General features: G+C 34.8%; 1 protein-coding gene across 5 annotated transcripts in view; it reads left to right on the top strand.

Annotated features, from left to right (window-relative positions):
* Positions 1-26,545, top strand: part of PPFIA1 (PPFI scaffold protein A1) — a 62,368-nt gene extending 35,823 nt beyond the window's left edge. Inside the window, exons 17-29 of one of the 5 annotated variants that reach the window (XM_085300926.1) lie at positions 2,245-2,396; positions 3,133-3,305; positions 6,735-6,828; positions 12,778-12,859; positions 13,003-13,203; positions 14,122-14,184; positions 15,895-16,070; positions 16,157-16,254; positions 17,768-17,943; positions 18,691-18,759; positions 22,074-22,239; positions 23,001-23,071; positions 24,413-26,545. In XM_085300926.1, coding sequence (XP_085157052.1) covers positions 2,245-2,396; positions 3,133-3,305; positions 6,735-6,828; positions 12,778-12,859; positions 13,003-13,203; positions 14,122-14,184; positions 15,895-16,070; positions 16,157-16,254; positions 17,768-17,943; positions 18,691-18,759; positions 22,074-22,239; positions 23,001-23,059 — 1,509 coding nt within the window. In that variant the 3' untranslated portion in view covers positions 23,060-23,071; positions 24,413-26,545. Of the gene's footprint in view, positions 1-2,244; positions 2,397-3,132; positions 3,306-6,734; positions 6,829-12,777; positions 12,860-13,002; positions 13,204-14,121; positions 14,185-15,894; positions 16,071-16,156; positions 16,255-17,767; positions 17,944-18,690; positions 18,760-22,073; positions 22,240-23,000; positions 23,072-24,179; positions 24,385-24,412 lie in introns of those variants that run through there. The other 4 variants (XM_085300927.1, XM_085300928.1, XM_085300929.1 and 1 more) reach the window with 4 other exon arrangements.
* The last annotated feature ends 1,152 nt before the right edge of the window (positions 26,546-27,697 follow it).

Genomic DNA, 27,697 nt, shown 5'->3' on the forward strand with positions numbered 1-27,697 from the left:
TCCTTTTCTTTATGAAAGGGGAGGTATAATTTAWTTTTTTTCCCCTTCTTTTCTTACTCAGCTGTGTTTTTAGTCTCTCTAGGTTTCTCTACTGCTGTCTTTCACATTCTCTAAGAAGTATAAGCTATAGTCATAATCATGTATTAAAAAAAAAGTTCAAAACCTAAGTTGTTATGTGGTTGGTATCTCATGCCTAGATACTCCTTTTGCTGTTCTGGTCTTGCTCTTTTCTACTTCCTCTTCCTAGAAGAATGTTTCCTTCCCAAACTGGTACAGCAGCCAGTTGCTCCCTCTAGTTTAAACATCAGTAAAACACATTGATATAGAGTTTATTTTTAGCAGTCCACTATTCCACTGAATATTCAKTTAAGAAGTGATCTACATATCTTAYTGTTTTGCATTAATTTTGAAGATTGAATGTTTTATATCGCAGTTCTTTTTAATAGTAATTAATGCTAGTACCTTGTTTTAGCCTCTTGAGACTTTTAGGTGGAAGAAATATCTGTTAGACTTAATATTTGACCTAGTAGCAGCTCGGGCTAGTACTTCAGTGAGTAGAGAAAGATGGATCCATTCTCTGACATTCATATAACTACTTAGAAAAAATAATCCTTCTAGGAGATATTTTATATATGTATATCTATTTGTAAAAACAAAATACAAGCTTTCAGCTATTTTTATTTTTCCTCAAGTGTTAAGCAAACCTAAATACTTTTTAGCATGTTAGATTTGCAAGCACTTTCTAGGAAAAGCTCGTCCTCTAACGTAGTCCTATATATCTTTTTTTGTCTCCAGAATTGCATATGCATTTAAAAACCATACTTATAGTTGTGCATGTAGTGTCATACTTACCACACTTTATTGTCTTGGGTTACTGCACTTGCATCATGCCTGTGCTATATCAATCAGTAGATGARGGATACTGTCAAACACTAATATTGTAGATGTACTGTAAAATACTGACTGGTCTCATTTCAATCTCTCATAAGAGTGTTTAAATATCTTGCAGACTTTACAAAATGAATATATATGTATACTGAAAAAGGTATTTTCCCTTCTTTTTAACCATAAGAAGGAATCATTTGGCCTTTTCTACATTAAACAAAAATCATTATACTAGTTCTAGTCATATATCRGAGGTCAAGCACATGATTCTGTGCAAAGTGCTCGGTGACCTAGCTTTTGAGCAGGAAGGTTGGACTAGATGATCTCCAGAGGTCTCTTCCAACCTCAACCATTCTGTGATTCTGTGAAGCACAATAGAAAACAATTACTGTATGGAAGTGAACTACTGCTTGCACTCTATTTTGGAGTTACTACAGTATATCAGCTTTTTGTGCTGTGTAGGAAACAAAACTGCAAAAATGACCAAGATATGAAAAGACAGGTGTAATGCAGACCACACACTAAACTTGCCTGCAATAACTGCAGTTTATGTTATGTTCAAGAGGAGTCCTTGACACGAAACTGGAAATTTTGCTTTTGAAAAACAGCACCTCACTTCCACATGTACTTTACTGATTCTCTCGCTTTCTCTTTCTCTCTCACTTTCTCTCTCTCGTGTATGTGATATTTTGTCATTTGAATCTTACTTTTTAATGTGCATCTTTTTCTGTGCCATAGCTGTTGTTGTTCCAGTGTCTTGAATATATTTTGTCTGTGCTAGTGGCTTGAATTTGTCTACAGCTTACAATAAATATAGATCTTCTAAATTTCTTTTCTTTGCATGCATCTGTCAGCCTAGTGATTTAAGGAAACACCGTAGAAAGGTAAAAATTTTCAGCTTATTTACTAGCATGCCTCTTCTTTTCCTTTCCTGACCATTAACTCATAAATGGAAAACAGGAGAATATGAGAAAGTGTTTGGAGGATTACCCTATAATAGAGCAAGATTATATGCTGTTAGATGTTAAGAATATAAAGCATCTAATGCTTAACAGARGAGACTTTACAGAGCTGATGAAATTACTTTAGTTCTTAGTCCTATGTATGAGTAAAGGACGACTGCTGCTTGCTCATTTTTTTAGTTAAGACTGAAATCTTTTAGTTTTTCRAGAGAGGTAACAGGAAACTTAGAAAGAATTCAGAGGTAAAATATGCAGCTCCAGAATAAGAAGGGACAAAAGAGGCCTTTCCCACTGAAATGATAATTTTTCCTTTTAATCTTTTGTGTAACATTGATACTAGAATCATGTTTTAGCATATTGCAACCAAATTCTCAAGTTTTCATTCATTTATCATTAGTCTCCAGCTTCTAGAGAAGAGGTACGAGATGATAAAACYACAATAAAATGTGAGACATCACCACCATCCTCACCTCGATCTTTACGTTTGGACAGAGTCCAGAAAGGCGCTCTGCATACAGTGAGCCATGAAGATATCAGAGACGTAAGAAAGTAAGTAGCTGCAAAGAGTGATACCTACCAGTAACTTAACTGGTATTTCAGATTATCAGACTAAAATACTTYGGCAGCAAAGCTATTGAGTTTAAAGGAGTTTTAACAGAGATATTGAAATGCATCTTAACAGTGAAAAATGTGAACACATAAATGAGTAAGTATGTAGCGTAAATAGTACAGATTTTGTTCATAGTTGAAAGTTGGCTTTATGTGAATTCRTCTGGTACCAGAATTCTGTGTGAAATTTACTTCATATTTTAAAAACAAAAGAGAAAAATTTTAGTTTCCTTTCTGAAGTTTCCTAGGCTATAAATGTAGGGAAAARTTACAAAATTTTCATCATTTTCAATTGGCGTATGCTGTTTTCAGAGTAAGAAACTGGGATGGATTCTACTCAAGAATTTTAAACTTCACCTGTCTCAATTTATAAGGGTTTATAAGCGTTGGACTTTCTGAAGTGTACTTAAAGTACTTATTACTTTTAAAAAGTAAGATACATGTGCAAGTCCTTGTAGTATATATTCTATTCCTTTTTATTGSATGATTTAGTTTACATTATTTATTCTCTATAATGACACATCTTAATAGATCTATTTCTTTCCATGTGACTCATTAAAAACTGAAAATAGATGTCGTTAGTGAGTTTGAGTTTTCATTAGTTTGCACAAAAGCAGAAGCTGTCTTTCCTATGTTACTGTGCACGTGCTCCTTTATGACTTTTCTTTTTGTGAAGTTCAACAGGCTCACAAGAYGGGCAAGCAAGTAATCCTAGTAGCAGCAATAGTAGCCAAGATTCCCTTCATAAGGCCCCCAAAAAGAAGGGAATCAAATCCTCTATTGGCCGCTTGTTTGGCAAGAAAGAAAAGGGACGACCTGGACAAACCAGCAAAGACACATTGGGACAAGGTTGGTTTGCTTTATCTTTATCAGCATTTAGAGAGAATATGATTTTTAGGATGTATATTTCCATATATGTGTGTATGATTATTTTGATGCTGATGTGCAGCATTTTTTCCAAACTAGTGATACTAAGTTTTCTGGTAGGTCCTTTTATGACTRTAGTGCATAAGTTCAGCATGCTGTTTTTTGCTATCTTCTACTCTGGTATTTAGTAGACCTTTCTTCATGCATCCATCAGGAAGACAGAGTTCRATTGTGTTAGTCTCATTGCCATCACTGCCTGTATAGAAATAGATTTTAAATATAAAAATAGATAATTTTTGTATATAATATAAAGATGCTCCTGCTGGAGCATCAAAGCTGAGACAATTCAGTAGACAGGCACGTGGGTCCATCAGGAAAAAGGCTGAGCGCCAAATTTGTTTTCTTGCATATCAGTACTTAGTAGTTCACTCATCTCTGATTTTCATAATTAAGAGTCATTATGTTATGGAGTTCATTACACTGATCCRTCAACATGATGGAGACTGAAGGCCATAGTTTACTTCTTGGACCTGAGTCAGGAAAAGAAAGCTAAGTCCTATCTGTTGCTTTTATTACTAGTCTGGCTTTGCAGGAGATAGTTCCTGCCCATCTTTATGCCCAAAAGTGACCTGAGGCCTTTCAGTAAATACTGAACTGAAACAGGTCTTGCAAGAGTGTGTGACTCAGCCAACGGTTAGCAGTAACTAAACAGAAAAAAAAAAACAGTGTTGATTTGTAATCATAAAGAGGTAGATTTTGAAAGTATGGAAATTGGTTTTGAAATGGAATGTAACAGAACTGGAAGGGCAAATAAAAACTTTGTAATGCTTGCCACAGCAAAATGATGGATAAAGCTAGCAGCATAACTAATATGGTGGAATTTCTAAAATTAAAAATGGTGTTTCTTTTAACAGAAAAACTAGCTCAAGGTTCCAAGCCCTTTTAAATAATAATGAAAAAAAAAGCTGATACTTCTTAGGTTGGTTTGCAACTGTCTGCATTCTAATATAGGCCAGCTTTGGTTGGTTGATGCTTCCAAAGCAGTTTAACGCCTCCAGTAGCCAGGTGACTATATTTATGGAAACTATTAGTGTATTAATAACAGAAGCTGCACACTTGAAGACATTTGTTATATGTGCTGGAACTCAGATGTGACCTTGCTAGCAGGATGAATTTTTCAGGTATTAGTATAAATCAGCAAAAAAATACTAGGGTAAAAGTGCTGTTGCATCCATTTTGGTTGTAGTGCCATTTGGTTCCTAGCAATTACCACTAGTAATGAACACATCCCATAAACAAAGAATCATATTTCCAAGACAACATGAACAAGACAGATAAGTGAGTTGCGTAATAAATGAGAATACTGGTGAAGAACTGTCAAATGTTATCTGAGAATTGGACTTGAAAAGTTATGGTCAGAAACCATTTGCTATCACAAATAATGTAAATTAGTGTGCATTTACTACATACTAACTATCCTTTATGCTAAATTCTATGTTGTACACCATTTGGACAAGGTAAATGTGTCCTAGGCAGACTTCAGAAAGACAAATCACTTTAACACACAGCTTCATCACTTGCACAGCAGGTACTGCTGAAAGGCCATACCAGGTCATTTTCCACTAGCATATATGTGTTGCAACAAGATTCCTCTATAGAGAGGACTGTGAAAATTAGTGCAGCTAACAATGTAGTATGAAGATAAAGTTGGTTGCTTTGGATTTTCTGAGAGGTCTGTCTCTTGCTAGTAAGCTGCCTGGTTTTTGGTCATAACAATCTTTATCACTTGCTGAAAAATAAATAGTGGCTATTTCCATTGCAAGTCATTGCACTATTGAAATAATCCACTCCTCAAGATTGACAGCGTGGCTAGTGACAATTTTTTTTTTATCCACAAATAAACTTTGTAACCCAGAAGCACACCTGTTTAAAATGGGAAGTCATCATTGGGATTTTCCAAGTTTGGCTTGATGTGATGCAGCAATGGAGGTGGCACTTTCAGTAACTCATGCAGTGAAATACCACCCATTAAGTGAGCATGATTTTTTCCAGGTTAGAGGTCAATAAAACATGTAACAACACATAGCGAATTTGCAGTTCTAATTCTAGGACTAGTAGTCATCAGTTACTATGAAGATGATGAGGYAGTGTGCCCTTTGTGTTAATAAGGCCTATGAATACTTTCTTTAATTTTTTTTCTTTAGAAAATTTGTCTTAAAGTTTTGTTAGAAAATAAAATTTTTGTATTTTTATGCGCTTTTTTTTTTAGTAAGTATTAGTTCAACTAGAAAATGTAGTGATGTATGAGCCTGGAAGCTTTGGCTTCTAAATGGGTTCTGTCATCACTGCGCTCTGTTTTATAAACACTTAACCRTGGAAGTCTTACAGTTAAGCCTTCCTATAGATTTTATAACTTCTGTGTGTTTTGTTAGTGGTATAATCCAAATCAAATGAAATGAAGCTACACATCTGAAATGGAGGTAGAAAACTGGCATCTTTTGAGATAGATAACCCCAAGATTATCCAAATCATTAGTTCTGTTGTGACTATTGTATCTGTAACTATTGTAAATACAGTGACTATTGTATTTAATAATGATGAATTATATCTATTTAGTCCMTGTATCTATTTAGCATATTTATTTAAAACTGATACACATTTCATAATCTTTTATGAATATTCCAGTCAAAATTTGGTAGGATCACTGCCTGGAATTGCCAGCAAAGCATTCACATCAYATCACTTTCCAAATTAAAAGCTTATATATGATATGTTGTGGAGGTGTCCTGACAGCAATCTGTAGTAAAACTCATCTTTTCCATATAGGTTTTGCCATCAAGACTAGAGTATGAGCGGAAAACTGCGTAGGAGAGGAGTATTTGTAGTTTCCTTGTTCCTTTTCCTCCTCTCTGCCCCTGCTCCTACTACTCCCTGCAATGTCATTGCTTTCTCTGTTCTTCTAGTGGGGATGGATCTCTGTTGTGGTTGGTTTGATGTAGTATCTGAATAACTATTCATTATTAGCTGTTATCATAGCCACCCCTTGGCTATGATAACCAAGCGAGTATAGGAGCAAGAGTATGATTATAATAAATGTTAAGAAAAAACAATTCTCAGCACATACACTTCTCTAGGATGGTCCTTTTTACAAGTTCTAACTGCTGTGTGTGTTTAAGTGCTGTTTTATGGGCATATCTGATGGAGAGAAAGCTTTGTTGTGGTGGTGGTTTCTGTGCCACTTAAATGGAAGGAGATTTCCTGATAAAATCAAAGTGTATATTTCTGATCAGTAACATTACAAAGGGTTGAATATTTCTCTTTTGGAGTTCAGTAGTGGTTTTTGAATTGTAACTGTGTGGCCAAACTTGAAGATACAAAGTTGGTGTGTTTTTGTGTTTTTTTTTTTTGTAGTTGGTATGGGAGAAGCAGATAGTTCTTCTCAGGATGCATTAGGTCTCAGCAAACTTGGAGGTCAGGCAGAAAAAACCAGAAAACTGCAGAAAAAGTAAGTTATCTTACATTTTTAATTATCTATCTTGAAAGAATTTATTTTTTTTCCTGATTCTCTTTTTCAGGTATTCATGCCTAGTAGAGTCCTTTGTGGACTTTTTTTCCCTCACTTTTCCAGAACTTTAATAYAGTAGTTAGGTCTTGCCAAGTTTGAAATTGATTTCAGTGCTGAAAGTGTATTATTTTAATGCAGTGATAAACAATATTGGAGATAAAATCGGACTCTTACGAAACTTTCGCCTCAGATTTGTTATATTTAATACCTGCTTTGGGTTTAATTTATTTSAATTTTTTCCCAAAGTTGTCTTTGGCTGCTATTTGCACTAGAGCATGAAAGAGCCACCTGAGATGTTTTGAATGTAGAGAATCTTTCTGGACATATTTGCTGCTTTCCAACAGATGACTGAAACTCTTCCATTTTGTGTTGCAGCTGCTAGTTCCTTTGTGTTTTCACTATGTTTTTTTTACTTCTTTTTAAGGTTATTTTGAGATTATTTTTCATTTACTTTAACAGCTGAAATCTGTTTTTCCATGATGCTCAAATGATAATACAGAAAACAATCAAACCTGTGTAAGCAGGAGCAGGCATTCTTTGCATTTTTTCCCTTCCAGAGCTGGGCCATATACCTTGTTGCTTTTATTCTGTTTGGCTGTCACTACTCCTGTTTCAGATAAAGCTCACTGTGATCAGACATTTATGTCTTGCTTTTTTTGCTTGAATATTGAAAAGAAAGTGTGCAAAGTTTTCTCTCTCTAAGATTCCTTGCAACATCTAATTTCTATTGACGAAGGAAAATAATGTCAGGTGCTTTTGCTAATGAAAACCAGTGGTGTGTTGGTTTGAAAAGTGAGGAAGGAATGTGGTTTTGTTTATATGACAGAATGCTCAACTGTCTKTCTTCAGACTGTTACAGCGAAGGCGATCTTACATTGTTATGATCTCGTATTTTCCCTTTTCTGCAAAGCTTTAAAATCATACTGTATCTTGATTGAATAAATAGCTTTAGCCTGGTGACATCTGAATAGTGGTAGGCCTATCCTTGAACAATTTAGATCTTTCTCAGTGTCACCAACAAATTTCTTTCCATAGTAAACAATCTATGTTGCCTCGCTTTAATAAATAGAAAAGGTGCAAGTGCAGATAAACTGTGATTTGTCTTTGTTTAAAATTTATATATCTCTGTGTATAAAAATAGAATTCTTGTGTATTATTATAAATTATTATATTGACTAAGAAATAAAAAAAATAAAAATTAAATTTTATATGGTATATATGTATACATTAAAAATACATATATTTTTCCTCGTCTTTCAAAAATTTACTACCATTACTTAAAGTATACCTCATGGTTGCATGTTGTTGGCTGTCGTCTACTTACTGAGTTGCTTGGGAAGCAAGTGTATATTTGAGAAATGAAAACTTCTATTTTGAAATTGACTTGTGTAAAGCAAAAGCTGGGAGCAAATGATTATTTGATGTTTGGCAACTCTATATAGCCAATAGGTATAAAGTATGGATAAATACTTGCTCATAGGAAGATATGTATATGTTGGAGATTCCGGTTAAAGTAGGCATGAAGCAAGGCTGTACTGATGGAAACACTTGTAGTTGGATTGCTCTCACTGCTGAGAGCAGCAGCAGAGCTCTTTGACCTTCATGAGAAAGAAATCTGCCAAATTAAAAATCCAAGTAATACACCTTAATTCAGCTGTTCTAGAATCCTGCACAGGCTTCTGAATACAGGAAGCAGTATTACCACATGTTCAGTACAAAAACAAACGAACAAAATTGCTCTGATTTGCTGTTGACTCTGACCCTGAAAATGGAAAGGACTATAACAAATTCTCAAGGCTGACAGTGCAAGTGCATAGACAGCCTTGGCTACATGCACRCGTGCATTAAGTGAGAAGTAGGAGACTAGCTTGACAAAGAATACCAATTACCTGTATGTTTGAAACAGTAAGGACTACTAATGTTTGTACTGTTTWCTCTTTTTTTAATCTCTATTTGCTTGTCTGTTTTGTTTCTGCATGCATGTACATAAACAGGTTGAGAGTAGTGTTCAGTGTCTTTACTCATAAAAACCTGTTTATAGTTAGAGCTAAAGTACAGTATGTGTTATATGTCTGTTGTTTTTCGTATGCTTTTGAGTTCAGTTTAATCTTAGGTTTTTTTTTTTCCTTCATTGTTTTATTTTCTTTTTGTTTACCATTTGATGTGATAGTGCAAAATCAGGGTAAGTTTGTACTTATTTCATTAGGATTGTTGTGAATTTATGAGAAATTGTTTGCATTTTTAGCAATATATAAAAAGACCTTAAAAGTCAATCACAGAAGATATTAGTTTCAGAAATATTTATTGTGAAAACATTTTGCTGAAATGTATCCAGTATCTTTTTAATGCTAGTTCAATGTTATATCTTAATTTGCATGGTGTGAATTTTTATAATGAAAATGTTTGACCATATTTAGTCGGAATTAGTTTTTTAGTTTAGATTTTTAAAGTTGCTTACAGTAGTAGGTAGTTTTGGCCATTCACTTACAGGATATTTCTGTAAAACTGTCATTCTTTGCTTACYAGTTTTGAGTTGTTTAGTGATTCGTCCGTGCTGTTCCTCTTTTTTTGTGAGCTGTACTGTTAATAATATTTGCCACAGCTGTATTTGTACTTTTCCATTCACACAACAAACTTTCAATAATACTGTATTAATCAAAAAGGAAGGCAACCCTAAATTTAAGATAACCCTCCTATATAAAAATTTAGGCATGAAAGGTTTTTGATTTACATATCTGTAGTCAATATATTACAACCTTCTATTGATGCTTTGCCTGAAGTTGCTCTGTTTTCATCTCATAACTATTGCCTTTACTTTTTACAGCTTGTATTTCTTCGTCATTTCCATCACTATCATTTTATTTCCATCACTGTCACTCTCTTCACCATCTTCATTTTTTTTCCTTTAGTGTTTTCTCTATTATCAACTTCTAAATAAGTCATCTTCTGTTTCATCTGTGAAACTTGAAATACGGCATTTCATAAAACTTTTGGCTACAACTCCTGGATTTACCCATTCCCTTGCTCTCTTAATTCAGTGACATAATGGTGTTGCACTAGGCTTCTTTATTTTCCTAGAAGGGTTAGAGCATGGTTTCTTGCCAAGAGCTACTCRTAAGACTTCGGATGATCTTTAAAGGACCTGCCTGTTCACTACTACATCAAGCACCTGCAGTTATGACAGCATTTCTCTTCATATAACACCACAAGTGCTTTGGTGTTCTTCACTACTGGTATTAGAGGCCTTTTGAATGCATCTAACAACAAGCTTTTCTCTCTTCCAACAGCATGCTTGATTTCTCATTCCAAATGATGTTCAGCCAATTCTTCATTAAGTCTGTAAACATCAGTCTCTTGGTTTTGTCACCTGTTTTGGCATCCTTTTGYCTTTCAAAGGGACAACTTTATACCATCTGCTAACAATGCCAAAGTTACTACAGTGTGCTTTTTTCCCCTCTCCCAAAATTTTCATGATGCAATTTGCACCTATTTTTTTAATTGGTGTAATTAGATGGCGTGTAAAAGTAAACTGRTGTATCATCTGTGTTACCCGTTTGGCTTAGGAGATAATTGTGATCTTGATACAATCTGATCATGTATTGCTGGAATGCAATGAGTTTCTTGGTGAAGTTGGAAGGTAGATGTTTGCAAAGTAAAACTCTTTGCTGTAGACAAAAAAAACATTATGGTACCTCATTTGTAGATACCCACTGCTTCTGCCCTTGAATTCTTACTGAGAGATGTTCTATGCTTATGCTATGTCTTGAGCTTTCAGTTTGATAAGTGTAACTTCAGTTTTTGTCATCTTTTGCATATGAATGAATTCTACAGTATGTTTTCTAGTTCATGGAAGCATTTCTTTTGGGGTTCATAGAATAATTTCTGTGTGAAGTTAGCTCTCAAACTTCGAGTTTGTTTCTATTTTTACATGTTTGTGTCCATCTCGTTACATTTGTTTCCCGCCACACAAGTGTTTTCTGTGCGTGATACTGTCATGAGTTTAGAATTTGCATCACAACTTAAACTTTTGATACAAGAACTACAGGCCCTGAGGTAGCTTTATAAGCTTGGTGGAGAGGGGCCTGGAATCAGCTGCTCTCATCAGGTAGTTTAGTCAGACATGAGGCTGTGGGCATCTCTGCTTCTTCATCTCTAGTGGACTTCCCTCACTATGTAGCCATGTTGCCATACTGACCTGAAAGACCTGAAGACAAGTGCACCCATTTTGAAGTTAAATTACTTGGAAGAAAACACTGTATTCCTTTTTGACTAGTACAATATTAAGCATTTTATTCTGTTCTTTCCAATGGACATTATAAAATATAGTATTTTATTTTGTCCCTTTTTCTTAACTTTAAATAACAAATTAAAATCAAAACTGAATGTGTTTAGTCCTAATGATTTGAGAGAATTAGGATCAAGTATTGGAGATTCTTGTGAAGTAATAGGAGTTATTGTTCATACGGGTTTTGACAGAATAGTTGCTAGCATTTTTATGACGTCATTGATTATTTTTCATATTTAGATACTAATCAATCTAATATGAGGCTTCTGTGTTAGTCTTTTGTCCAGAAGAATGAATTGGATATTTCATATCCATTTTGCAGTAGTAGCAAAAAAGGCTACTGGTCTGTCAGTAACCTCTTTTCAAGATCTGTGTTGTGTGAGAACTTTGTAAAATCTCTAACTTAAAAAAAAAATAAACCTTAAAACTATTAAACAATACAGTTCTGGAGGGAGGGGGGAAGATTTTGTAAAAAAAAAAAAAAAAAAACTTAAAACTATTAAACAATACAGTTCTGGAGGGAGGGGGGAAGATTTTGTTTATTTTAATTGTAACAAAAATATAAATGTGTAACATAAGATCTTGAATCTGTAGTATTGCTGCGTATCTTAATCCTGTGTTTGCAGGCATGAATAGAAAAATTAGAAAAACATACAGCAGTAAAAAATCAGACAATTTAGATGAACTCATTTCTCTATAAACTTCTGAGGAGAAGGAATGGAGAYTTACTGTAAATACCTAATTTTCAAAGTCATGTAGCCAGCCTAAATGTGTGTTTTCAGATGATTTCATTCATTTTTTTCATAGAGATGTCTAAACAACTTTGCATGTTATACTACATGCAGCACTACATTTTATCTTCCCTTTAATATGGAACAATTTGGACAGCCACATAAGGATCTTGTTAGCTGCCATTTTTTTCTGTAAGCTTAATAGTTGATATTGAAACTTCAGTCTGTTCTGTTTCAAAATAGCTAAAGAAGCGTTGTAGTCACAGGAGATCAGATATGAGTTTCAGAGTGTAATTACTGAAGTGTGGCGCTCTCAATTTAACAGTAGTCCAAACCTGTGCCTGAAGCTGTGACAGTCTTGCTCTTGCATACTGAAGTTCATCAGTTAAAAATGGTTACTGTTCCCAGTTTCTAGCCTCAACTTTTTGATGGACAGTACCATTTCTAAGGCATGGATCTGATCTACTGTTGAATTTCTACAGGTTTTGAATCTGTGTGTTGAGGAAAATTGACTGCTTTGGTTCACTCTACCATGCTGAACTGACAGTTGCACCAATTGAGGATCTGACTGACAAGTTAAACATCTCAGCTTTGTGGTAGCAGTGTCAGAGTGTCAGTAGCATTGTCAGAGACATGTAGTTCTTTTGTATTTCCAAAAGCAAGATTCAGCTTTTCCACCACACTAAAAATTTTCTATCCAGTTCAGCTTGCMTCAGTGTGTAGTCCTCCTTTGCCTTAGCAGATACATCATTGCATCTGTAAGGATGAGAAAGGAAGAAAACTAAATGTTAAATAGTAATGTGAATGCAGTGCTTAAGTTTTTAAATATGCATTAGTTTCTCCTTGTTTTAATAACAGTTTCTGTAATTGCAGGCATGAGTTGCTTGAGGAAGCCAGAAAACAAGGATTACCTTTTGCACAGTGGGATGGGCCTACTGTAGTTGTGTGGTTAGAGGTGAGTGGTCTGAGGTGGTTGTGGGTTTGTTTTTTTTTTTTTTTTTTGTTGTTGTTGTTGTTGTTGTTTTTAAAGAAGGAATTTAAGATTTTAGGTGTAGGACGGTTTTGCATATCTTGCTTACTTCCTGTTTTGTATTTCAGCTATGGGTAGGGATGCCAGCCTGGTATGTGGCTGCTTGCCGAGCAAATGTGAAAAGCGGTGCTATCATGTCAGCCTTGTCTGATACAGAAATACAGCGCGAAATTGGAATCAGTAATCCTCTGCACAGATTGAAGCTGAGGCTTGCCATTCAAGAGATCATGTCACTAACAAGTCCATCTGCCCCTCCCACCTCAAGGACGGTAAGAAAAGTGATCCAGCATCAAACTTCCTCTAGAACCTGTAGGAGCTTCTCTAGAAATTTTTAAAAGTTCTACCATAAGTATATAATTGAAAAGATTTGAGCTTCAAATAAGAATTTCTGGAAATGTATTTTTAAATTGTAGGTGAACACATGATTATTTAAGTAGGATGCCTTTTCCTTTCATAGAAGTTAAATGAAGGAGTAATTGTCCATTTTTCTTAAGGGAGAGAGTAGCTTATATCAGTATAAGTATGCAATCTAAAGTGTAATCTAAAATATTTAGAATACGTGTTATTTGCCTCATTATTTGACACAACCCCCCCAAAATTTGTAATACAGAAAAAGTATACATGTATGTACAGAAATTTGTAAAATAGTTGGATGCTCTTTATTTTTTTAATCCATGCAAGGCCATTAACTCCMAACGGTGATTGAGATTGCATAAACCCAGAGCCCACCTGTCTCTGTGTGTGCATATATATAAATATATATGTATATATAAATATAAGAGAGACATCAAAATTTAGTCATCCAAAGTTAATGTGAATTGCCCTGCCATGGGTATATCTACCTTGYAGTCTAAACCTATTTGTGAGTCCTGGGATTATGTACTAGGTTACAACTGCGTTTTTCGGATTATGGTATAGTCAGGTGTTTGTCTGCTAATTATATCAGTGTAAGCTATTTATCACATTCAATTTTGCTAATATCTTTGAAGAAAAGTGATCCATGTTGATAGGCTTTTATTCTACGCCATCATTTTAGATAGATAACCTATACTTAAGACTAGAAACCATTGCTTTTGCCCACGCCTACTCCTTATATGTACCAATTGCTTATATGTTCTGCAACCTTTCCTCTTTGTTACTGCTTTCCTTTCATTGGATGTGATTGGTTCACTGTGGGGTCATGTTAGACTACGGGAAATGTCTGGGTAACACATGAAGAAATGGAAAATCTTACAGCCACACAACAAACGGTTAGTTTACGGTGTTGCCACTTCTGTTCTTTAGAGTGCTTTTTCCACTTTTTAAACGCTTGAATCAAATGCACTTTGGTCTTTTTCAATAATAATAATAATAATAATAATAATGTCTTAAATTTATTTTAGATTATGACTTATTCTAATTATTAACTTTGTAACCTGCATCTTGATAAGTTCTTCCAGAAAGGGGAAAGAAAAATCAACCTTAATATTAGTATAAACAAAACTTCTAATTTCTAAAAGTAAGGGGCTCTGATTTTATTAACTATACTTGTAGCTAAATTGAATTATTTGTGCATCAATTTCTTCTTTCCAGAAAACTTAATCAGTAGATGGATTTTCCAACTTCTAGGAAAATGAATATCTTGTATTTTTTAAAATGCACGATGCTTGCTTTATCTAGATTTTTTTTCATATGCAGTAGACTTAGAGCCTTGTGGTGCATCTTTAGGTCTGATCTCCTTACTAAACTTAAATACTAATACGTCTGTGTTCTTTTGCTTTTCTAACCACCTAACAGGAAGATGAGGAGGGAAGCTGGGCTCAGGTTGGAAACTTTACATAATATTATAGTGTATATGTAAACGGTTATAATTACAGCATGAAAGAATCTGTTTTCTTTTATAGCTATTTCCTTTAGTGATTATTGGCATGTCATAGCAGTTTGGAGAGGAGGAAGCTATTACAGGTTTATTTCTATATAATACACAGTTTGAAGATACACTTTCATTTTTAGGTATATTTAGATGTTTAAGTATTTTCTAGCACTTAAAGATTAGCTGGTGTATCATGAACAAATTTGAAAAAATGCTAACTTTGTTACATAATGTATCACAAAAAATATCTTTGTTGCATAGTATATCACCTAAAAAAGTAATAGTCCTACTCTAAAAGTAAGACTATTAAAGGAAGAATATTCAGAAGTCTTTATCATTAGCTCTCTGAAATATTTGTCCYCCTGATAATGAATCCCCAAAATGAAGTAATTCTTTCTTAATGAGCATTGTGACATTCTATATATGAACAGAGTAGATCAAATAAACGTTAAAGTAATTCTGTGACATAAAGCCTGTAACGTGTTTTTAGGGGGAGGGTTTCTGGGAAGCTAAAGGTCCAATGAAAATACTGCTCTATGCAGAAAGTCCCTGTTCAATCTGTGCACCATCGTAAGGGTGCTACAATACATAGTGAGCCTTGATAGTTAAGCAGATTTCTACACGTTAGTGTTCTGTAATCCTCCTTGGCTAATTGTTTTCCCTTAAAGTGGTGATGAATCCTATTTGTATTTTTGGGCATTGAGATGGGCCAGTATTTGCTACCAGGATATAAGAAAAACCTCGAGATTTGTCTGTGACCCATATCTTTAAACAGTAAAGCCTCTTGTTTGTTGGCTGCCCTCCAGCGTAAACCTGTTTGTCCCATTAACTGCTTCTCAGATACTCATTTGTAGATTGTCAGTTATAAAAATCAAAGCTTGACACCTTACTAGAAGAGTAATGTGCTCTTTCAGTTTGCTATCCAGACTCAAAACGTAAATGTAGTACTCAATGTTTTGAGTTGCTTATTTTTAAAGACTTAAAAATTCAGAAAGCATTGTTTTACCTTTTTCTTTAAAATGGTTTCTTGTCTTAAAAAGCTTTTCTCTTAGTATTTTTTCTTTATATTATTTTTAATAAGCTTATTCCTTTCTGATTTTAAAAACAGACATTAGCCTATGGTGATATGAACCATGAGTGGATTGGCAATGAATGGCTCCCTAGTCTGGGACTCCCCCAGTATCGCAGTTACTTCATGGAATGTCTTGTTGATGCRAGAATGCTGGATCATCTGACTAAGAAAGATCTCCGTGGACAACTTAAAATGGTGGACAGCTTTCACAGGTAATTAGAGTTGAACTTGGAGACCAAATTTGTAGATATTTCAGTTGTCATTTATAAATGCTTTTTTTTTTTCCTTTTCTAAACAGAAACAGTTTTCAGTGTGGAATTATGTGCCTACGAAGACTAAACTATGATCGAAAGGAACTTGAAAGAAAAAGAGAAGAAAGCCAGAATGAAGTTAAAGGTTAATGYTTTGTCTTGACATCAGTCTACTCCTAACCTGCTTTCATTTATATGCCTCAAATATATTAAAAAAAAAAAAAAAAAGAAGACTTAGTGGGAGGAGTTACTTATGAAATAGCAAATGTTAAATGCAGAAAAAAAAAAAAAAAAAAAGACTTAGTGGGAGGAGTTACTTATGAAATAGCAAATGTTAAATGCAGGAGACATATCTGCATGCAGGACCTGAACAGTAAATTGTGGAATGTGCATTATTCACTCTTGTAGAAACGTACAACTAGAGGCATTTTTTAAACTCTTATTTTTCTGAAGTGTGAACTGAACACTTTATGACGATGAGGGTTTTGGAAAAAGCTTTTCACGTTTTGACATACTCACTTTGTATCTACATAATTTTATTGTTGCTTGTGACTGGTAATTTTTACTGCCCCATGCTTTATGAAGACTATCCAGGTGACTTAAGTGTTCGTATTTTTTACATTCATGGTGGTAATAGAACAAGAGAGAAGGCACTGAAGAAAAAGCAGGGACGGAATTCACACCAGTTTCAACTTTCCATAGAAAATGTTTTGTTTCCTCCCTAATAGCAGAAGTCTTCTCTGCCATCTTTGACTGGATTTTTAGGGTTACCTTGTCCACACAATTTGCTTGAAAGGTTTTGTGTTTTCTCTTTTGTAGGTGATAGGTTTTTGCAATTGTTCTAACAAATGAATTGTGCTGAGGAAGATTCCCAGGCATCACAACTGACTGGCATGAAACAAGCCTGTGTCAAGGTTGTTAAGCATTTTTAGCCTCCTAAATGGTGGCTTCATCCACCACCAATAGGGCAGTGCTCCTTGGAACAGTTAACTCCAAAGTTGTTCCTGGGAATTGTTTGGGAAGAATGCTGATTGACACAGGTCAGAAAAGTCCTATGGACCATTTTAACACTTCAGTGATGTAGACGTTCCTGAGTAGTATAAAAACTACTAATGAGAACATAATTTGTCTGATAAAACATTGTCATTAGGATTTTTTGAGTACTATTTTTTTTCTAAAATATTTAGTCCCTCCTCAGTGAGATAATAAACCCTTAAGTGGCTGTGTAAAAGGGAAGACCCTCTCTTTCCCATCTACATGAATACTATGGTCRGCTGTACTTGTCTCTGTACTTGTACAGAGAAGATTAAGCGAGAATGATTGCTTCTGTGTGCTCATTTATAAAAGCATGCAAGACAAATTACTCTCTGGAAGGGATCCAGCAGCGAGCACTTGGAGTGCTAAGCGTGAGGTTCTCTTACCAAGACGTATTACCGTGTTGTCTTACATCAAAAACGTAGAGGTAGCTTGGATGTCACCCTAAATGTTAAGAAAAAAAAAATCCTTCACAGCAATTACAATGAATTGTGTATACATGAAAATTGATCCTTACACCAGCAAACCACTCAAATAAGGGCTGTGGTTGGTTGTTTAGAAATGTTGTACTATATAAATCAGGCAACTTTTTTCAAATCAGACTACTTTTTTTTCCTCCATAGATGTCCTTGTCTGGAGCAATGATAGAATGATTCGTTGGGTACTGTCCATAGGTCTTAAAGAATATGCGAATAACCTTTTAGAGAGTGGAGTTCATGGTGCACTTGTGGCCTTAGATGAAACATTTGATTACAACGCATTAGCTCTCTTATTACAAATACCTACTCAGAACACGCAGGTAAGCAAGAATTACATTTAGTTTATGGTTGATAATTTTTTTTTCTCTATGAAACTTTAAAAATGGAGGGCCTATTTTTAGCTTTTCTTAGGTAAGCGCATGTCTTTTTATTCCCAACTGTAGAAACAGAAAGTTGTTCTTAATCATTTTTTTTCTGTAAGAGGAAATACAGAAGTGTGCTTTTCTTGCTATTTTCTACTTGCTAATGATAGTCCTTGTTAAATCTGTTTGAACTAATCTTTACTTATATCCCATCTTCACAAGATTAGTATAAAATTGATCACCTTTCTTTCAGTGTTTGCTAGTTTTTATTCTGAAATAATTGTTTGAGCCACAGATTAATAATTTTCATGACAGAAGCAAGTGGAAAGGAGGGCTGTTAAGCCTCCCTTAAATTTTTAGTAAGTTAAGTTGTTGTAACTTTTCATGTACTAAATAGATACTTTATGAATCTGATAACATGGTCTTAAGCAGTTTGGGTTATATTACATCTTAAATTACTGTAGGTTCACTGAGCTCTTGGAATTAATTTTATTTATCTTTTATTTTAAATTATTTTAAATAAATTTTATTTTAAATTTAAATTTAAATAATTTAAATTATTAAATTTAATGTATTAAATTATTAAATTAAATTAATAGTTATATTAAATTATTAAATTTAATTTATTTAAATTTATTTATCTTTAATTTTAATTAAATTAATTAAATTGTTTTTTTTTAATTTATCTTTTTATTTAATCTTTAGGCTCGTGCTGTTCTGGAGAGAGAATTTAATAACCTTCTTGTTATGGGCACTGACAGAAGACTTGATGAAGTAAGTTCTTCAAGCTGTTGACTCATTTTATAATCGTGGGAACATTATCAGAACAGAACATTAGTGAAAGAATTAGCTTGACGCTCTTTTAAACTATTAGTGGCAGAAAACTTAACTTGAAATTCTTTGCCTTTGAATATGGCAGATTCTCTGTATTTATTTAGATAAGATAATCTTGAATATGGACATAGGGATGCTCTGAAAGTTTGTTTCTGTAGCTTGCATGCTTAATGTCTAGTAATAGTACTTCTGCCTAAATCTTACTTTTCTGTCTGAAATGTGAGGCAAGTTGCTGACCAATGTTGCAGATGAACAAGATACAGTATAGAAAGGTGCTATATAGTACATTTCAAACCTTTTTCCTAACCAGCAATATTTCAAATAATTTTTGTGTATTTCAAGAAAGCTGTTCCTAATTTATTCATAATGTAGTTTTAATACAAMAATAAAGTCTTGATTCTCATACTTTATGAATCTAACACATTCTTCAAAGCTACTGCAAGAAAAAAGTTAAGGAAAACTGTGAGCATTGCTGCTTAGTGTTCTGAATTTTATATAAAGCTACCATTACAGCATAGTTACTTGTATTTGTTTTCAGTAGAAAGGAACATCTGCAGTTGTCAGAAAAATGCAGATAAAAAGCATACAGGAATTGTTAAATGAAAAATTATGARTAGCAAGTCACAGGTAAAGGGTGCATTAAACATTTAATTATTGATTCAGCTGGCACAAGTCATTTGGGAACATGTGGATTCAGGCATGATACCTCCTGTGGTCAGTTTTCTAAAGATAGTAATGTGCTATGAGGAGGAGGACCTTCTAGAGCTGCAAGCTGGTTGAAGTGTTCACACAGAGATGAATGCAGTGCTGATGGTGTGGGAAAACATGCTGTCAAATTACTGAATACATAGTGTTTTTATGAAAATGTGTAGGAGAAATCATCCTCTTAGATCCTTCAGATTATTGTTGAACAATGTTTTCTGAACACTCTGAAGAGAAATATGGTGTTTAGTGATAGGGCATTTTGAATAAAGAAATCCATGAAATTAGGCAAAAGTCTTCAGAGACAGACTAGCCAACAAATCAGGAGAGAAGCACCCTTCCATAAGGGCTACTTGTAGACGAGTTCCATTTCTGTTTTACTTTTTCAGCCTTTATAGTTCTGAAAGGAGGCCATAGCAGCCAGGTTTGTTTAACCTTCCCCAAGAAAATCTTGAAATCTTTTAACTGAAGTGTATAATAATTAAAGATTGCATATTGTTTTCTTTTTTTTCCTCCTCTGTCTGTAGTGGGAATTAAAATTTGACAAACTTTCTTTTGCAGTGAACTACTTAAAGTAGAAGTTCTTTTTTAATATTGTTCTCAGTATCACTTTTGTCATAAGTTGGTGCTGATGTCCTATCCTTTTTTGATATCTAATTACCTCATCTTACTGTTTTTCTTAGGTTTTTGTCTTGCTAGTTTTCATTTGGCAAATATGCAAAAACGTTTCAATCAAGGCAAAAGCACAGAGCAGCTTTATCCTTAAAATACGATGTTTACTTACAGTATCGCTTATAGCTTAAGATATAATTGTCATTGCAATTGCTTAATTTCCTGGAGATGTGTGCTTTTGTAACAGAGTAAGATGCATACCTGTCAGATTTGACTTAAGTTCATGCTTTGGCAGTATCAATGTTACTAATGCTATTTTGCAAGGGAAATGCAAGATGCATATTCTTACTGTGGGAATTATTTAAATTGTAATTAACTGCAATTTTTACAGTTAGTATCTGAGTAGTATTGGTACAGGATGACCACCAGAAATGTTTGCACATCAAAGTGACTTGTGTCAGGCAAAATGACTTCTGTCAACCTCATTAAAATGTAATGAGTATAAACAATATTGGAGATTTTTGTAATGCCTATGACTTCATAGCATATATGGGAGACAGTGTTGACTCTTTAAGCTTTGCACTGATCTATGCTGTAATACCATGAACAGTTTTGAGGTAATGGTACTTCCACAGGAGAGTCCTAACTCTGTGTTACCTYTTCTGTGCTGATGAGTATATATGCCATAGCATGTCGAACTGTGGTGGAGGAACTGATCCGGGGTAAGAGTAATATGGCARAAAAGCAGCATGGTTATTGTGGATTGGTTCCCTGATCTGGTTATCTGTAGAAATGTTTGTACAGATACAAGGAAGAGGGTTGGGGAATGGTGAAAGTGCTGGCTTGGACTGTTCCTAGTCAGTGAGATGAAGCATACAACAGTAAGTTGAGAAAGGAGGCTGTTAGGACTTTGCACAGATCTTTTGCCTAATGGAGTTGTTGCAGCCCTTTTGTAGCACATTCTGACAGCTCTGTTCTCAGCATGCCTCTATACTAAGGTTTTAATAACATCATCARAAAGTAGCTTGATAGTTTTCTAAAGTATTTTTCCGTAATGACTTTGCATTGCAAAAGAAAGCTTTTAGGGAATGGCAGCTCTTATGAACTGCATAGGACAACTGTTGATCATGAAGATCTTTCCGAATAATGCAGACACAGCTAATTTAAATCCTAAAAGAGGGTACATTTTAGGAAAAATAACATTTAAATGGTTGAATTGATTCTAAAGGCAGAGTTGGTAAACCTAGATGCACAATGCGTATTTGTGCATTGACATAAAATATTTTTGCTCCACATGATAATTTTGGAAGCAGGGCTGAAACTGTTCTATTCAAGTGCAGTGCTGTATTTCTAAGGTGAACTAATACTTTAAAGATGGAAATGTATTATGGGAGGAAAATGTACTCAAGTAATTACAATTACAAGTTATGTTTTCCCCAATACTTAAACAAAACAGTATATAACAATAAAGCTTTTTATTTTTTTTCTATCATTTTCTGTAATTTTTGCCATGGGAGAACACTGTATCATCATTCATGTAAAGCAATTTAAAGTTAAAAATGAGCCTTCAAACTTTAGTGTTCCCAAAGCACCTTTTATGATTTACTCCATTTCTCATATCACCTAAGAATAATACACCATTAATGAATTACTGCAAATCAAGTACAAATATACACTGATTTCAGAGTAAGTGGGTATTGTGATACCTTTTTTCTAGATGTGCTGAGCATACAGATTTCCGTAGTTATGGAGCTGTAGAGCCTCTGTTGTAGCAAATGAATGCAGACTATTGGAAACGAGACCTCTGCTGTTATTGCAGCTGACCTGTTCTGAAAATTGTCTTAGAGTTGTTATATTTTGTTGTGATTGTCTGTAATCTGTTTAATGTCAGTAATAATCCCCGATTTTGGAACTGCTAATGATGTTTATCAATACAACAGGATGATGATAAGAGCTTTAGGCGAGCACCTTCGTGGAGGAAGAAGTTTAGACCAAAGGACATAAGAGGTTTAGCTGCTGGTTCAGCGGAGACTCTCCCTGCGAATTTCAGAGTTACAACCTCAATGTCTTCACCCTCTATGCAGCCAAAGAAGATGCAAATTGATGGTATTGCTTTTGTATTATTTTGAGCATGATGCATTTTTTTGCTTGAGATTACAAGGGAATTAAGTTCAATTTACCTTTTCTCGCTGCATAAAAGCATTTGCCTTGTGCATGGTTGTGCATATAACACTATTTAACCATAGGATAATTAAATTTCAGAAAGCTGTACTGAGGCTTTTTACTTCATTCGAATAKCAAAATGAGAATTATACGTACGAATAAATTTATATTAAAGCAGGTAGATAAAATTACATTTCAGTACAAGTCTTTTAATAACACTTTTATCTTAGAAACAGACATACATGAGACATGCGCTTCTGATTAGTAGTAATTAGACCAGTGCAAGTCCCACTTCTGAAACAACAGAATCCATTCAAGGAATGATTTGAATAAACTCCTATTTCTGTAATTTTTAATGTGGTGAATTAAAAAGATTAAAGTAAGTAGTCTTTATGTAAAATGTTTTCTTTAACTATGATGATTGTCGTAACAGAAAATGACATAAAATAGAAAAATGTTTATTTATGGAAATTCTTTGCCATTGGCAGTGTGCTAGTTGGCATATATATTTTTTAGGCATTCTTTGTGTTAAGCAATGAAACTGGAATTGGTGTACATATAAATTGTACAATAAACTGTCCTTTCTTAACTTAAACCTTATAGAGATGACTGGATACAATAGCTATAATCACATTGCTGTGATGTTTTTTGAAAACTAACATGCATGCTGTGTTCTGCATGTCTTCCCGTGCTTCTTAAAATAGGCAGTGTATCAGGAACACAAAGATTGGATTCTGCTACAGTAAGGACATACTCCTGTTAAAGCCTTTTCCTGGTGAGTAAAGTTGATAGGTATAATAGTAAAACAGCTATTTATGAAATAAAACTTAAAGTCCTTTAATACAATGAATTTATATGCTTATAAAAACCCTTTCAAATTTGCAGGATAGTTTTTAATATTCAAAATCCAGAGCTTATTTCCTATGACAAAGTGTACCAGTGTCTTTTTGCAAATAATATATTAACAGCATGAAAAAGGGCTAGGGCTTAGGGYTAAATAGCTACGCAGAAATTGTTCAAATTAAAGGTTGGAACTGAACAGCTAGTGAAAGGGGGCGGGAGAGAAGGGGATTAAATTAGGAATATGGAAGAGAGAAGATAAACTGATGTGTGGCATTGCAGTTCAGAATATTGGTCTTTCAGATTATTTCCTTGGTTGACGTTACCCAACTACAATATGCTTCCAATCTTTAGTTGTTAAGGGGTAATTGTMTAGTTTATGAGTTCTTGGGATACTTTATACCACTGTGACTGCTTAGGCTGTCTGTTGGATTTAGCTACCAGCAGTCTGAATTTGGGTAGCTGTGAGTTGGGGAGCTGACAGTAAAAGGCAGTTTGATTAAAAATAGGTGTATTTAGCTGGAATACATGCATTTTGTGTTAAAGATGCATGTAGCCCTATCTTATGCTAGAACTTGGACTGATTTTCCTTAGCAGTCTTTGCTGTGTTTTCTTATGGAGCAGATTCTCTCTTAATTTGCAAACATGAGCCTGGAAATGAAAGCTTTTCACTATACTGGATATAAAAATCCAGTGAAAAATAGAGGTTTCATGGTAAGCACACAGTCTTTGCCTCTTAATAATACATTCTTCCATGGGCTATAAATTGCCCATCTCTTCTGCTCATACTTTTTTTTTTTCCTTTTCACCAGTAACATCCCTACTAGCTCAACTATCACCTGCCTTTTCTCCAAATTCTGAAAGCTTTCTAAAGCGTTCTTGTGTATAAAAAGCTGGGAAGGGACATTCCTGCCCAGAGCAACTTAGATTATGTGGCTAAATCACTTTCTAAACTAAAAAGATATTTTAAAAAATGATTTTAGTCTTGAGACAGTGAAGTTTTAAGTTGTTCTTTCCTCCCATTAATTCTTTCTATTTTTCAGAATTATTTTATTGTCAGATCACCGAGGATAAAAGTCAGTCTCTAGGAAGTGGGAAATACTTGACTTTGTATTGCAACAGAAAATTCCAGAAGGCCATAAAATTGCCATCAAGCATGGCAATAATTTGATGCACGACTGCTACACTACTGAGTTGTTTGTGAGAAATGTTTTAGGAAGTGCTTAAAAAAAATGTTAATAGTTTTTTTTTTTTTTTGTCTTTTTGTTTTTTACAGTTTACCCACACTATTTCTACCGGTGATATGCAGCATTTTGAACATTTGGAACTTTTAATCTGTTAATACTTGTTAAATGGACACTTTGAGATATTTTATTACAGAGTTTTTAATTAGCAAATAAATTCATGAGTACTATAGAGAAAATATTTTAGAATCTAAATGTTTCTTATATTTATGTGACTTCTCATTTATATAGTTACTTACTTTTTCTGTTTTTATTCGGTCTACAAATCAAATCATTGCTGATTTCTATTCTAATTTTAGTCTTTCCAACTGAATGTACTGTAATGCTTGTATGTATATGTCCCTATAAGTAATATAGGGTTTTTGTAAATTATGCAGTTACTGTAATTATCATTGTTTTTTAATAATGAAACAGAAGGTGAAAAGGATTTTCATACCTTTGTAAAAGTATCGTGACACCAAGCAGTATATATTTCGTCTTTTGGAAATGTTAGCTAGATCTAAAAGTAAGTTCAGCTTTTTTCAGATAGGCGTATGTGGTTGTAAAAGGCATGGTACATGATTGTTCTTCTTTTCAGAACTGTACCTTTCCGCAAAGACGATTTTTCAAGTAGTGGGGATTTGTCTTCATTTAAGTTATAACTTGCTTTAAAAGCTGGGAAAAAATAGAACACCACGGAACATGTTTTAGAAATGATTGACTCGGTCATAACTCTGTCTTAGCTGTATTTGTATAGCATAACTTTACAGTGACTGAAAACAAGCCATAAACTAAGAAATGTTTTTCCTTAATTGAGGAAGACAAACTTCATAATAATTCCTGATAGTAATCCACAGGCCACAGAGAGAGTTTTTGTCCTAGATCTTTTTGATTGAAAACCCTTATGGAAAGGGTAAAACTAGTTTTAATGGACCAATCATGAAGCACTGCAGTATCATGTCAAATGTATAGTGAAAGATAAAGGTACAATATGCTGAAAACAAAAGCAGTGCAACTTCTAATAAAGGCCTTACTTTTCTTATGTAAGTCATCTTTTTGTGTTTTGTAAGCTTGTTCTAAAGAGTTGTCTGGACTTCAGTTTTGATGGTTGTAGCCATTTTGGACTGTATGAGTAGAAAAATGTATTCAACACTTGTAAATGGCATATTAAAAAGCCAGCAAGAAATCTGTTCAGATCATGGTGCATTATTTATTATGCAACAATATATATAGCATGTCTTTTCTTGTTTTCCACTTTTAACTTGCTTGTAAAACTGAAATTCATTGTTACTGTTCTGTTTTTCTATTAATCTTTTGTGTATTTTCAGATTATGTAACAATATGTACAGTCTAAGTACTTTTGAACTATTTTTATCACAGTATTATTTATTGCTTTCTTTCAATAAAGTGCTGATGCATTTTCCACTGCCAATAAAACACTATTGAAAAGCTAAGATCTAACTGTGTACAGGCAGACATTTTTGCAGTGAGTGGAGACTCTCAGTAAAGCATCTTAATGATTGATTGCTGCCCTGTAGATCTTGTTTCAGATGATGTTTTTTCTCTTCTTCAGTAGAAGAATGTTACATTAGATATGACTCTCTTGAATTGTTTGAGTTCACATTATCATCAGTTTTGAAAAAAAWTTTATAAAATAACTGCTATATTGCCTACTTTTACTGGTATTTACAGCTATGATTTACGTCTTCTAACACACCACTTCAGTGTTTTCTGGTCCACATGTGATGAAAATTGAAGTGCTGTTCTATGTATCAGCAACAGTTGCTTTGTTAATGAAATGAGACTATAACAATAGTGATATTTGTGGGGAGAAACATTTGGAGTCTAGGGAACAAATACAACATTGGATCACAATAGGGCTGTTTATTTCAAATWAAATACATTTTAAACCGTTTATTGTGTAGAAAAGAAGACCTGAAGGAAAAACTTGCAGAATAGAAGAAGCAGTAGTGAAGTGTATTTCATCACGTCCTTTAGATCAATAGCAGGATGTGGAATGTATGGAATGAAGAACTATTGCAACGGATGCTTTAAACACTGTTCTACAATACATCTCTCTTTGTTTCTGTCTAGCTYGTCTATATGAACTGCTATCTAATAATCTGTGGTTTCTTTTATAATTTCAGAGACTTTCTAGAAAAATAAAATGAAAGTGCAGAAGGAAATCTGTCTCACTGTTCAGTTAAATATCACTGTTTAAAAAAATTTTTTTGTCTACTTTTTCTGTTTAAAAAAATCCATATACTTTTTCTGCTCACTGATGCAACAGATGTACAAAGTCATGTATTGATGCGTCTCAGAAGTAAAAACAATGGTTGTGAAAAGAAAGTATGGTGATTATTTTAAGGCTGTAGAATCTTAACTGTTACAGAGCAATGGAATCAACGGGAGAGCTAGAATAAATGTGTGAAATAGAAAAAGCTAACACAAACTGGCAAATTCTGCATTATACAGCATAGTTATCAAAGAGAAATTGAGAAAAACACTTCCCGTCAATTTTAATGAAAAATCCCCTGGAAAGAAAAATATGCAAGTACTTGTACAAAAGACTCGCAGGCATGCTACAGTATTCTTTTTAAATAAAGCTTGGTTATGTGTAGTTTTCTGTAGAATGCAAGAAGTCTTTAAGGACTTCTGTTGGAAAGATTGCTGTAAAAWTATTTCTTTAAAAAGTGAGAACCTTGTTTAACTGTCATAAGGAGATCACAGAATTATCAGAACTTTAAACTTCCAAATTTTGCTTGTTTAGGGGCCAGAGAAATGTCTCTCTMTATATAACTTTAGTTTCAAAAGGAGAAACATGAAATATGTAGAACAAAAAGGTAAGTTGYTTTTATGGTGTCTTACGGACAGCAGTCCTTCACCATGCTAGGACTCTGGGCAGAGAACGTGCAGCCCCCCAGCAGCCTGGCGGAGTTTCTGTTGGAACTACGCGCGGCGCCGCGCGGCGCCGCGTGACTCGGGCTGCAGAGCCGCCGAGGCTCCCGCGCGCCCGCCGCCGCCTTCGGGTCCGCGGGGAGCGGCCCGCCGCGCCGCGCCGCGCCTGTTACTTACCGCGCTTCCCAAACGCGGTGCTCGACGTGAGCGTTTTAAAACGAAAGGTGGTGTTCACGCCGCCCCTCCTCGGCGCTGCGGGGGCGGCGCTCCCCCTGCGGCCCGGCCCGGCCCGGCCCCGCTCCACCTGGAGCCGCCCCGCGCTGCGGGAAGAGGAAGTGGGAGCTCGGGAGAAGCGGAAATCGCTGCAGCCGCCGCCGTCGCCGCCCAGCCGGGAAGCACCGCGGCAGCGAGGGCAGCAGCGGCGGCCGCAGCCGCCGGCG

Source organism: Rhea americana, unplaced genomic scaffold, assembly GCF_003343005.1.
Source record: "Rhea americana isolate MKP2758 unplaced genomic scaffold, rheAme1 scaffold_17, whole genome shotgun sequence".
Classification (NCBI taxonomy): Eukaryota; Metazoa; Chordata; class Aves; order Rheiformes; family Rheidae; genus Rhea; species Rhea americana.